Consider the following 13,937-nt stretch of genomic DNA (forward strand, 5'->3'; position numbering starts at 1 on the left):
TGGTAAACTTACCTTAATGGAAAATAGAAATTCAAAATATGTTCCACAATAACCCTGAATTTGCCCTGAACATGGCACTTTAACGCTCCACAACCACAGATGCAGTCAGTATATCTGAACATAGTTTCCTTCAGGTTGAGAACACACTGACAAATTGCATTACACTTTCAGAGACATCTGCCATTTGGCCATTGTAACTAAACTACAGCCTCCACAAAACACAGTCTTCATGAATCTGTGAAAATGCCAACCAAGTCTTTTTCCACAGCACAAAAGCCTCCTGCATGTATGCGTCCATTTTAAAAGTGACTGTTGGCAGCTTTCCACCGCCAGTCCATATGGTCCCTGTATTTATGGGGTGATGAGGCCTGCTTCTAGGGTTCAGAGTGGTCATTATCTGGGGGATGCTACAGCTCCAGTAGTTAAGGTCACTTGGAACACACCAGGTGTGAGTCCTCACACTCCTGGAGTACTGGAGGATACTAAATGTGTAATCATCTCTGAGCCCACAAAAGACAGGGTCTATCCAGACTGGTCATTATAAGAGCTTATTCTAGGGTCCATCCTGGCTTTATTTCCTGCTATTTCAGCAGCACAATCCAAAATAGCACATCTTTTCCGATGGCATTTTCTAACAGATAGCAGATATAACCGACTATGGTGAAGGTAGCACTGTTATTGGGCTCAAAGTTCATACTGAGAGTAAAACTAGTGTCTGCTCTTCTCATTGGTCCCACTGTTTCCACGTTCCTATATCTGAAACCAAAACTTTTCTGACCGAATAGCATACTTCTCTTTATTTTCATTTGAAAGAATTGATCTGAAACACAAACAAATATATATATATATCGTAGATAAATGTAAAAAAAAAAAAATGGTGATTATCGAGAAAAGCTCCAACAAAGGTAAGGTATATGCCAGAAAAAGAACTCAGGAGCTGAAATGTTAGTTACATATTGTTACTCCAGATTCTATGAAAATAGGCGTAGTCCTCTAAGAGCTGTCACTTGCAGGTTTGATTTCTTTGATTTCTGTCATGTGCAGACTGACTTGAGAAGAAACTGCCCTTTAGAGGAAAGGGGGGAGCCTGAAAAGGACACCCGTTCCCCATATCCATCACTGCCACTGATGCTGTTGTTTTTTGGGGTGGCTGGGCTGCCAGGTTCCTGCTCCTGCTGATAGATGTCTCGACCTAAGAGGTCACGAACAGGAACAGGTTGTATTGCCAGCATCATGATGCCGCTCACATCTGCTGCCGTTTTTATGATGCCCAGCAGGTCCTGAAAAAAGCGGCTTAGTGGCGGTTAGATGAAGCGGAAAAGGAGAAAGCCACTGCTGCAGGGCTCCTGACCGAGGTGGGGAAAGACGGGAATGCGGGGCTTTGTATCCCTCATTGTCATCAGTCTATAGTGAGGCTGAAAGACAGGAAGAGAACCCACTATGGCAGAGGCTGAGCCAGCAGACTTGTGCTCATCACAATGGTCCTCATCTGGGTTCTCAAGAAGGTCGCAGGTGGAGATGTCCAGCTCTTCTGCCTGTAAGGTATCCTGACAATCTACCCAGCTGTCAGCCAACTTCAACTTGGAGTGCCATAAGGGCCTCCAATTATCGCCACAGCCCCTCCACAGGCACCCGAGCAAAGACCTGGGACAAAGACCTGGGAGGGGCAGCCGGCAGGGTAAGCACGAGCCTGATATGGACAAGGCATCTTTAGCAGTTGGGATGAAGGTTCAACAACCCGGCAGCTGGTACACATACGGACATCGCTAGACCTCTTCCATCTCCTTTACTTGTTAACTTGTTTACTTCTTCACTTCACTTGACAAAAAAATTGGGAGCAGAACTATGGTCCCACATTGTGGTGCAACGGATCATAAAACTCATGGTTCGGATCGGATCACGGATCAGAGTCTTGGATCGGATCAGCACAAAAGAAGGGAACAAATTGAACTTTTAGAGATCCCTGATCACATTTTTTCCCATCGTCCCAAACATCATTTCAACCGCTCTGTAGTCAGTGTAAACCATAACAAATTCTAAGTGTTCTCCTTTTACTTTGTTATAGTAATTCATAGTGTTTGTGCCTTCATAAAAACACATAATTCAAATTATATGGAAAGAAAAGATTGTATTTTTATTGATTAAAACAAATCTTGTCATTAGTAGCTTTAATGATGTATTATAAGCTGCTTAGTGCTATTGTTAACAAGGCATAATTCCCTTTCTAATATCTATTTTTGTTTTCGTGAAAACATCGCCTTCAAGTTCACCTTTTTTTCATATTTCTTGAACTAAGCAATCGATCATTGAGAAAATAATCTGCAAGTAAAACATTTCAAAAATAATCTTGGCAGCCCTATTTTGCATAAATAATATTATACTTTGCCACTTAAAAAAGTCCTCAATGACAATATTTTACAATTTATGCCTCGACCAACAGGGGGCAGTAACCCAGCTGATGACAGGGGTGCTGATAACTGATCAGATTGAATGTTGAATGTACAAGAGTAAGGGCGAGACAACCCTGTTACAAACACCATAGCAGACTGTGACACAAAGAGACACCTTTGAAGTTAAACTTAACCATCTTGATGCCTTTTTAAATTATTTACAAATTTGATCCCATTAGAGAAAAATCAACAGATTTGAGTATCTGCATTTAAATGAGTAAGCGTTTCGAGTTCAACACAGTCCATGTTGTCACAGGCATCGAGCATTGCTTGTTTCTATAAGCTCTGACCTTCACTATTCCGTTTCTTCTTTTATTCCCCATATTGGGTTTGGAACTTCTTTGGGTATTTTGACTTCAAGCTCTGCTCACAGTCACTTTAAAGGTGTAATTGCAAAAAGAAAAAGAGATTTGCCATGAAAACCATTTGCTAAAACCAGGGACACCTGGAGATGTTTCATTTAAAAACAGGGTCACTTACCTCATAGTCTTTACAATGTAAATGAAAGACCCTATAACGCATCGATGATAATGCCTGTTCAATAATTATACGGGAAAAAAAAGAAAAGAAATTAACTGCACAGGATACACTTTTTACTACAGAGGCCATTATAAATTAAACTCATCTGCAGCCTTTATTCTTTTTTCTGGGCACGTAGTAGGTCCAGTGTATCATTATGAAATGTACTTCACAGGGTGTTAGTCAGACTAAATGTTCCCCAAAGACCAAGACTGTTGAGCATGAGGCCGCATGAGCATGAGGCCGCAAACTCCACTGCGGACGCAATTATAGTCAGGGGAAGTCACACTTCTGCTGCAGTGAATTTTGGGAAATCGGGGGGAATCTCCTATAGATGGTGATATTGGAAACAGTCTCAAGTGGAATCCTTACATCTGCTATGGGACTACTATTCTTACCTCTAAACATCTTCGCATCACTAACTTTTTCCATATTTGTAGTGCTTATATTAACAATAATTTGACATGTATATTTTCGTTGTACTCTTCAAGAAAGGTCCCACCATATGAAGCTACTGGATTTATATTTTTTATTTCAGACTCTACTGGAGACACAAACTGTGTCAAATGTTTTTTCATTGCACTTAAAAGTAATTTTAAAAAAAAGCAGTTTGCTCCAGCTTCACAAAACTGGAACAAAACAGGTGAACATGTGCAAGACATCATGCTGTACGATGACTGCACCTTCATTCTCAGAGCGGTTATTTAACTTGCACACCTGCGGTTGAGAGGCACAGTCAATGCCTGCCAAAATAAACCACACTGAAACAATAATGCTCCAGGGTTTGAATAAAATGTTCCAAACATCCAAACTCGGTGTGAACACACCCTCAGAATGTCACGCTCATGCAGCAAGTCAGCAGGTGGTGAAACACTTTCCATAAAGACAACTCCCAATGCACTGTAGTCTCTACGAAGAGGAGGTCATGTAGCTTCGCTAATTGTAATGCTCCTCTGAACACAGGGAACTCACTGAAATCTGGATCATGCTTAATTCCTCTAAACATCTTTTAAGCTTTCTTTCCTCGCATTAATCTGAGGAAAGACAGTGTGCCACGTTATCTCACATGTAATGGTTTAACCATTATTTTAAAACTGCATTAACCCCTTTTACATTCCCCAGTCACAGCAGGAGAAGGAAATAGCAGATTGCATTACACCTACTTCTCTCTGCTGTTTCCAGTTTGTGTGCCTTCCTTCTTCGCACCTTCTCTTCCTTTCCCCCTTTTGCTCTCAGCTTAGCAGCTTTAAGGCTTTTTTTTTTCCCCCAGCAAAGCATGCACTCTGGCTCCGAGCACTGGCATCCCTTGCATCGGTATGCAGCTCCCGTTCAGACTGCTGATCACTCTTTATGAGGACATGAGTTTCAATGCTTTTCAATGCCCCACCTTCCCCTGCAAATATGCCTGCATTCAGCATCTACACTGCAGCTTTAGAGACCCGTGGGAAGCCTTTAAAGAGGAAGTCAATAAAAGGGTATAAACATGCATGAGCTTAAGTTTGTGCTTTTTGTGTCTTTATTCCGAAGTAGGCTTTTAAGGATGGCAATGGAGAACAAAATCATTTTTTGTTACACTGAAGCATGTTTCTGCTTTTGCATTGCATCTATTAACACATAATTTCTTCACTAGTTCGGGGACATTCATACATTAAGGACCTTTTCTGTGATATTGATTGCATGTTGAAATCAATTTAAAACATTACCCTTGCGATTAACATTTGTATAAGCATTAGCAGATCTGGTTAAAATATGCAATGAGAATATCCAATTCATTGCATAACTGATCTGCAAAGCATGCCATTAATTATAGTAGACATTGTGCACCAGGTAGACTTATCTGCAGTCCTCATCCTGTAAAGCAGTGCACATTTTAAAGTTGTTATTATACTGTAATATAGGCTACTCAGCATGATAGGGATGTGTGTTTGGCACACAAGCTTTAGTCCATCCATATATATGTGGTTACCAAGAGAGCGCTGCCATCGAGGCGCAACTGGAAAGCAGCCATGTTGCATGTGTAAAATGGTCCTAGGTTGTTGGATTCTTATTTTTTTGCTCGAACATCAACAATAATAAGAGGCAAAACATTACTAACAGATACAGCAGAGAACTTTTCTGAAAAAAACTGTCAGGGAGTTGCATAATGCAACTGTAACGATGCAGAGATTCAGTTGAATGTTCTACTGCCGTCAGACAGAGAATGGGAATTAGTCTATTGATAACAAGTAAGTTTGCGCAATAAAATTGTCAAATTGAATTGCTGTAGAAAACAAATTGTTAGACTGGTGCATTTTTTTCTGGCTGCTCTCAGGCACAGACAGTCACCTTACTTATTTTGCAATGATAACATCACTGGGGAATAGAGGGGACACTTTTAATTAGCCTCCTCTTTGTTAAGTTTATCGTATGTGCTTTTTGAGTTGCCGTGTTTACGAACGTTCCTGCGGGTTTACATACAACTTTAGAAACCTTAAAGTCTGAAGAGAACTGGAGACACGAAATTGCCTCACGACATGAATGTTATCGTCTGTCTGTCTATGATGGCCTCTGCGGTGGACAGGTGCACCTGCTTGCATTCTGCAAAATATATGCCCGGATAGGCTAGAGCTCCTTATAACCCTGAGAGGGATTCAGCCAGCTGAGAATATGAATGGCTTTTATTTGTGCCTCAACAAAACGTAATGACAAGCCTCCCTTCTCTTTCACAAGTCAAATCTGTCCGTTTTCCTTTCCGTCGTTTTTATTTATTTTCAGGGTCTTTAATTTTGCATTATGCACAAAGCATATCAAATCATACAGCCATAAAATGCTGAACATTAACTCGTAATAGATAACTAAATGTGCTACTTACAAGTCTATGAAAATGCGTGGCTTATTCCAGCAAGCTATCAAATTTCCAGAGACAGTCCAACAGAGTCTCCTTTATCTGGAGCTCAGACGTCCAGCCCCACTGCTCGACTGAAGGGGCTTTATGAGCGCAGCAACCCAGTGATGCAAAATCCTATTGACTGTGAGACTGATGGAATTTTTGTATTAACACATAAAAATAGAAACATTTAAAACCAGCGGCCAGCGAGTACATAAACACATTACAACAACCTATTTACAATATCAACGTTGAGCATATCATTATGCACGAACTCTGAAAACTCATTACACAAGAAGCATTTTCCAAGGCTTGCCCAAAGCTGCCTTCTCACTGAGGACTCCTGTTCCTTAATACTGAAGCGCTGTTCAAACAAAACGACAGAGCGGAAAGGTTGCGTGAACTGAATGCACATTTAAATATCTGAAAAAAGAATACTCCTCAGCGTATTGGCCTTATTGAGGCTTTGTTTGTGCACTTGCAAAAGGCCCTGACCTACGTAACGTAACGCAACACTAGTACAGTCTCTTCTAGTCAGGCTGCCAGGTGATGGGCTGCAGTGTGACACCTCAGATAGTCAATCACTCTTTCTGGAAACCTCCCAAAAAACAGAAGTGACAGATACAGCAAACAGATAATGATGCTACCCAATTGTGCACGGTTAACAATCTGCGCTTTACCCCTCTCTCACTGTCATAAAGCAAACTTGTGTTTTGTTTTGTTTTCTTAGCAGAATAAGGACCACTTCTGCGATAATTATCAGAAAAGCTCAACAGAAAACATAACGGCTAGGTGACATCCACTCTGGAAAAAAAAAAAAGAGACTAAAACAGATTACATGCCCGCTGGGTCAGGGAATGGTGTACGGCTGTCATTTCTGAACAAAAAAATATTAACTTTGTTCATGAAGACTGCAGCAAGAGGAGAAAAGGGAGATCATCACACAGGCTAAATGAGATTCAGAGGCTCGTCCATAGTCGGGCACAAAGCCCACTTCAACAGAGATGAGGGCCAAGAGAGATTGGTAAAGGTCAACACTGCAAAGGGGCATAAAATGAAGTATAGGCTTCATTTCGGGCATAATACTGAAAGTATAAGGAATGCATAAACCTCTCACTGTACATGTGCCTACCACCTTTCCAACAGCACAGACGAATGCCATTCCATTCTGTGCAGATTCTATTCACAGTCCATTTTTAGACTATTTTAGGCATTTCAAATGTTAAGACATGAACCCATTAGCACTTAGCAAACGGTAAGTCCTGGACCTCCAGATGTTTTACATTTAATACTGTCTAAAAAGACAAAGAACTGTCTACGCATGTAGGGTTCATTACAGTCATTTTCAAGCTTTGGGTCACTTCAGTTTGCACTGCAATCTGAACAATTTAATCATTTTCTATTTCTATTTCCAAGGACTACAGTGTGTTGTGTTGACTAATTGACTAATATGTTTGCAGGATTACCCAAAATAAATCTTTGTCATTTAATCAATCATGTATTCATTTCTATGAAAGAGTGTTTATTTGTTATTATAAATATATATATAAAATGTATAGAACTTTATTTCATTCTGTATTATTTTTATCCATATTTTTGTGTAGTGTAGTGCTCTGAAATGCATCAGCATATATATCATACACCATAAGCAGATTCACAATTAGCAGCATTATAAAGTACTTAATAAAAAACTGCTTTGCTTTAATAATCCGCCTCCATGCACAGCTGGTTATAATCAATGTGGTTGCAAACGAAAATACAAAATCCTACCTCAACTAAAGTCAGTTCCACACAGGTATGAAACTCGAAACATACAGCAGTCTCCTTGTGTTTTAAGTAGAGTATCTGCTGCTTGATGGCTTGACAAATGAAATACTTGGCTTTCGGCTTCGGCAGCTAGTCGTTCATGTTAAGATTGAGTTTTTTATTGACTCAGCTGTCCCAGACCACAGGAACACATGTAAATTCTGTTCTACGGGAGATTTCCCTTTCAAGATGTGTGAACGCAGGTGCCTCTCCAGGAGCCTGAGATTGATGTAAGCGCTGCTTTAACTACTTTTCAGCGTGACCAATCGTGACTTTAAACTTATCATGCGTATCTTGAGACAGGCTTCCCTGGAAGTAGCAAAATCTCTTCACCTCTTTTGCTCAAACTCGGGTCAAAATAATCTTTAGTACTATAATTGCCCTTACAGTCTACCGGCTTCATTGCTAAGCCTATACCCACTTGGCGGGGCCATGGCGTGTAAAAGCTCTATGACAAAGAGCATAGCGAAGAGAGACTGACAGCACGCGACTTGGTTGGGGAAGCAAGCAGCTAATCTTTAAGCCCGTTCCTCACTTGTCTGAGCACATTTGCCTCTGGCTTGAGGCTTATCCCTACAGATGTATATCTGTCAACAGAAGGCACGCAGGGCAGCAGCGGCTCTTTCAGAGCACATTTGTCCCCTTTACTGGATTATTCATTTGCAGTGGTATACATGAACAGCACCAGAGCCAGCACTTGGCAGCTGGGAGACGCTCTCTGCAGGGATAAGCTAACCCTGAGCACTGAGCAACGGGTATCCTTGACTGTAAAGCACCTTCCTCTGCCATACCTTCCCTTCAGCTCCGCCGGGTTGTTCCTGCTGCCTGATTATTCCAATCCACGGGAGATGCGCCCGAGCATACATTTCAAGGGCTCCCTGTGTCTCTCACAATATATGACAATTTGGGGCTCGCTCTCGCTTGGGTCAAACATGTTTTCATTTCGAGAGATGTTCGATGCACCCCGATCCAAGCTGGAAATTATATTGTGACATAAAAGACCTGAGAAGTGATGCACAATCCTGTACTACTCAAAATGACAAATGGACTGTGCAGGTAGGACACTTCTTCACATCTATGTCCACAGTCCCAGTGTTGCTGCTGCTGCTGCTGGAATCCTCACTCTACTGGATAATAAGCTGGTTTCGTACATACGTACTCAGAATCCTAACCATATGCATACAGACCAAATCCATGTACATTAAATGGATTTTGTTCTTGTCGGTTGGCATATCCATCCCGGGGAATGCAAATGAAAACGTTTAAATAATGGAAAGCGTTGTATGATGTGTTACGTGTGCATTAATATGCATGCATTTATTGTGCATACTTGTTTATGAAAGAGCTTTGGATTTAAATTCTAGGCAACGTTTCAAACATTGCCTTTCTGCTGATGCATTTTTGGTTGCTTGTTTATGATTCAATGACAAATACAATTTTCCACATGCAGGTGCTATTTTTTGGAAATGTATATGGTTTTGAGGATCATCAATTTGTTCAGTGGTCCGGCAAATGTGGAGTGGCATTTCTGACATGTTTTGAGATGCTTTTAATCTAACTTTTTAATAATAATTCTATAACTTTGTTCAACAATGTATCTCATATAATCACACAAGGTTGTAGGGATGACATGATATCCTGTTCTACCGTTCTCACTAATGTCACCAATCCAATATAATAATCACGGTCGTGGTCTTAACCCTCAGAAATGGATGGGTCTACTTTTGGGCCAATATTTGAAGGAGATATCAAACGTTGTACAAGGCAGTTTTGCATTTTTAATGACTTGCCTCAATTCCCTCCTTAATCAGGGAAGACATTTTTTCATTTACATTACGAGAGAATTATTCATCCTCAAGCCAACCTCCTTGTCTCTCTTTGTCTGTGGTTTTGTCATCCGTGGTTTTGATACCAGATAAAATGCTGTAAGAAAAAAAAAAAAGGCCAGCCACTTTCATTTATTCTACGCGTTTCATTACTGCCCCCACACATTACGGTCAAACACACACCAACGCAAACACATCACCTGCAGGTTGTACATGCCAAAATGCCTGACGAGATAAGAAATGATGAAAGGCTCCGTGCTCATACAAAAGAAAAGTTCCCTGGGCGGTATGGGAGGGTTTTTGGGCTCTGTGAGAAGAAAAGTGATGAAACACTTGTGTGGAAGGAATGTCAGACCAAACCACAGAGAAGCTGCGACCAACAAAGAAACGCACCGATGACAAAATGTACATGTCTGGCATAACCAGCCCACAGGTAAAGAGACCATATCCGACCCACATGGCTAATTAGCATTAATAATAGCTGGCTTGCCACCTAAACTGTTACCTAGCAGTCTGTCAGGTGTCAGCTGCCGTTCGGTGAAACATGTTTGTGTGATGACTCTGGTGCAGTGATTCAACAACACCTCACGGAGTGGCATACGTTATTACTGATTGCCCATACGGACATAGCAGGGCCTCACACTCAGAGCTTGAGCACAAGGCAGGATGCACAATAGAGAGGAGGACAATAGATTTACACTGACTCTACATATGAATTAATCGATTCTGTCACGACAGCATATTAAGCATTTAGGCAGCGTAGTACTCCATAGGCGGCTGTGCAGCTATAGATAAGAGTCCAGCAATGCATTTAAGCAAAAATACTAATGGTGTAGTTGTTCCAAGAGGGATGAGCCTGCATGAAAGGACTCACGGCATTATGGAGCATGAACAGAGCTGCTGAGGCTGAGGTCTTGTCCACAGTATCACTGCAGTGTGTGATGTGGCGCACTGCAATTTAACTGTCGATTAGGCTCTGATGGCGCGGAGGACGCATGAACCGAGTTACCTTCGCCGACGAGGTTACGTCTTCAGTCCCATTTGTTGGTTTGTTGTCTGTTAGCAGGCACAACATCTCAAACATTCATTCTACAGATTGTAATGGAATTTGCTCAGAGTTTAAGCCATGGCCTGAACAAGATCTAGATGCACGTCAGCAGTTTGTTAAATGGGCTTGTTAACGCCGCAAGACAGGGAATTCTTCGAATATTCGCCAGACTAGCCTACTACTCCCAAACTGCTCTTTAAATGAAAACAATCTGGCACATGTATTCAATCATTCTCCACCTCTGTGTATTTTGCAGCAGATCCTAATCCCAATGCAGATGAAACATGTATTTTTTGACCATTTTATTAAGAAATTTGGAGTGCAGCCTTGATGGAGGTGTGTGCTCGCCAGGAGCTTTCTCCACAGACTTTTGGCACACTGCCCTGGGTGCTCCTAGTTCATGTGTCTAAACTTAAGCCACATAGCATAAATAATTCAAGTAGCCCTTGAAGTGGGCAGTATCCTAGTAGAGCTTTTGGACAAGATGACAAAACCCTCTATGTGCCCTGTTCTCTCTGGCAGGATGTCATGAACTCAAATCTGTTGTGGGCTAGCAGTGTTGTCCACTTCTACTCAACACTGTTGAGTTAGCTCCTGATGCTAATGGTATTATTGCAACAAATGCTCGTCCTTCAAGCTTTTGAGCTTTTGCTGTACACGTTGCAGGATTTATAGATGGACTCTAAAGCAAGAAAAGCATAGTTTTTGCACAGACCTCTGATACAGCCAAATGTTGAAACAGCAATATAATGCAGTAATTTATCACTGAAAGAAATAAAGATGGTGAAGTGATTAGTTGATTAGTTCAGCCATAAACTATGGTAAGAGCAAACTAATTCAAGCCTGCAATAATGGTACACTCTCATTTTAAAGTCAAGATTTGCAGCTGAACATTTTTTCATGTTTGATTTATTCTTCTGGATTTAACTTCAGTCTAGATGAAACTGAGATAGAGCATCCAGGGCAGCCCACATCAAAGCTTAAATGATCATACTGAAGTTCCATATCGCCCTTTAACTACAACTCACTTGCAGAATATTACTTCCAACCATTTTCCAAAGCATCCAAGCAGTTTCAACTGTTTCCATTCATTTCAGCATAGCTTTAAAATCCTCCTGCAGAACCGTAACCTGAACATAGGTCATCCGGGTAACTGACCATGAAGTCCATCTACAGTTTTTTGTTCTTCTTGTGTGGTAATGCTCTGTAAGGAGGGGCTGTTTGCATGTGCTCACGCTCTGCTGACAAACAACAACCTGGTAATGCGAGATCCTACCACATTCACATTACCACCCTTAAATATCATTGATATTTACTTTGCATTACCTTACAAAATAACCCATCAATGCAATTCTCATATCCCAGATAACGGAGTATCATTGAATGCACCATCTAAAAGGTTTTCAAAGCGAGTTCCAGGTATCTGCAAGCTCACTTTCATACAATACTGACATGGTCAGACACAAAAGGCTGCCTGAATGGTAGCAAATCATCAAAAAAAAACATGCATAATCGTTTAACCCTAACCACAATCCACTCCACAGGAGGGGTGTTTTTCTGAACAGCAGTTTTTCCTGAAAACTGCTTTTAAACTGTGTGCACACGGTGCTCCTTCTGTCGCAGAGCAAACAAAACACAATGCTTGTCTTACTTTTGTCAGAGGGCATAGCTGAATGTGTCATCAGGCCACAGCTGGATATATAGCCACTTGATGACATCTCAAGTTTGACAACTCGCTGGGATTGAAATGACAAATGTGTGGGGTCAAAACTTGCTGCAGGGAAAGCAAAATAATAATCATCATGAACTAACTAATTAACTCATTCGATTCATCAGCTTTTTAGGATTAACACTCGGATCACAGGTCACTGTTAGTATCATCTGCTATTGTCTCCTCCCTACAGTCCTCTGAATAAGCAGTGACAAAGACAAATCTTCCCCCTGCTGTCATCTAGGACAAAATCTAGTGGAATTGGACTCAGTATGTTTTTCTTTGTTTGCCATACTCCTCTGCTGTAGGCGTTATGTATCTGCGCACTGGTCGCCTACAGGGCGGTGGCTGCGCAAGCATGTCCAAGAGCGGGACGGTGTGTGGGGAGTTGAGGGAGTTGTCGACACTGACGCCTGGCTACAGAGATGCATTACGCGAATCGTACCTTCGTCTATTCCCGAACTTTGAATGAGCGACTACATGGCTTGCGCGGTCAGTAGGCTAATGCGTATTGCCTGGAGAACGCGTCCGTGCGCGCACACTTAAAAACACGGTGCGCAAACTGGCCGCGCTGGAGACAAAAGCTCAACTCAAATGCAGCCACGGCTGCATCGGAGACATGTCCCCTCTGCAAAGTCACTGATGTTATGAGTGAAATGACTTCAAAAAAGGCCCAGAGAAACCCGACAGTTCGACTTAAAAACGATTCAGTCAATGACACCGCTCTCACAACAAACCAGACGCACGCCACCAGCTGCTGTAACCTTTCGTGCATCCCTGTGTCCGCTTCAGGGGACAGCACTGGACGAGCGAACATACAGGATGAGAGCGAAAGGCGACTCATCTACAGCTGGATGTTTTATTTGCCACTTACTACCAAAGGGAGAGCAACATCCAAGTTGTCTCCGATACAAAAAAAAAACTTGTGCAGCCGCATTCTGCTTTTCATTGCACCGCACAATTCAACTTCCAGGCATTCCAGCACACAACGACAGCCGTGCTCCGGCCAAAACTGCTGCGCAAACGCACATCATTTGTAAAAAATAAGGCAAATCAACTCTCTGTCTACTGTGTACTTGAACTCACGTGTGACATGAGCACATAATGGGCTTTAGTTCACGCAGCCGCCACCTCCAAGCACCACGCCCGTCTCTATACAGCCACATCCAGCGCTCACCTTTAAAGACGCTTGCACAGAGGCTGTAAAGGATGAAGATCAAGTGCCGCTTGACAATCATGTTCTTCTCTTTTCCCTCACAATTCTATTACGTCGACACTCCACTCGCGTTCGTCTCTGTCTCTCTCTCTCTTGCTGTGTCTTCTCCTCGGGATGGACTTATCCAGGTAAACGGCGCAGTTTCGGACTGACCGGAGTTACATTGATGAACTCTGCCTTTTCCAGAGAAGTCCCTGTGTATTTTTTTCTCTCTCGCAGATCCTGGGGGGCTGTGATGACTGTAGTCTAGCAGGACGGCAGAGATGCTCGTCGGCAAAGTGCAGCTCCTGCCTCCCTTTATTGCCTTTCTCTTTGACTCGCTGCAGCGAGCAAGAGTCCCGCCCACGCTTTTTGACTAATGAAGACGCTTCACCAATGGAGAACACCTAGAAATAGTTCTGATCTTTGGCAAACTGTCGAAACAATTACACCGTGTCACATACGGGTTACTTTCTTACAGCAATTTCGAGAGGGTAGCCTCCATCAGTAATCCTC

General features: G+C 42.1%; 1 protein-coding gene across 3 annotated transcripts in view; it reads right to left on the minus strand.

Moving 5' to 3' along the window:
* Positions 1-13,592, minus strand: part of cadm2b (cell adhesion molecule 2b) — a 123,072-nt gene extending 109,480 nt beyond the window's left edge. For all 3 annotated transcript variants that reach the window (XM_079272560.1, XM_079272559.1, XM_079272558.1), the window contains exon 1: positions 13,404-13,592. In XM_079272560.1, coding sequence (XP_079128686.1) covers positions 13,404-13,464 — 61 coding nt within the window. In that variant the 5' untranslated portion in view covers positions 13,465-13,592. The remainder of the gene's footprint in view (positions 1-13,403) is intronic.
* Between the last annotated feature and the right edge of the window lie 345 nt (positions 13,593-13,937).

This window comes from Melanostigma gelatinosum, assembly GCF_949748355.1.
Source record: "Melanostigma gelatinosum genome assembly, chromosome: 7".
Lineage (NCBI taxonomy): Eukaryota > Metazoa > Chordata > Actinopteri > Perciformes > Zoarcidae > Melanostigma > Melanostigma gelatinosum.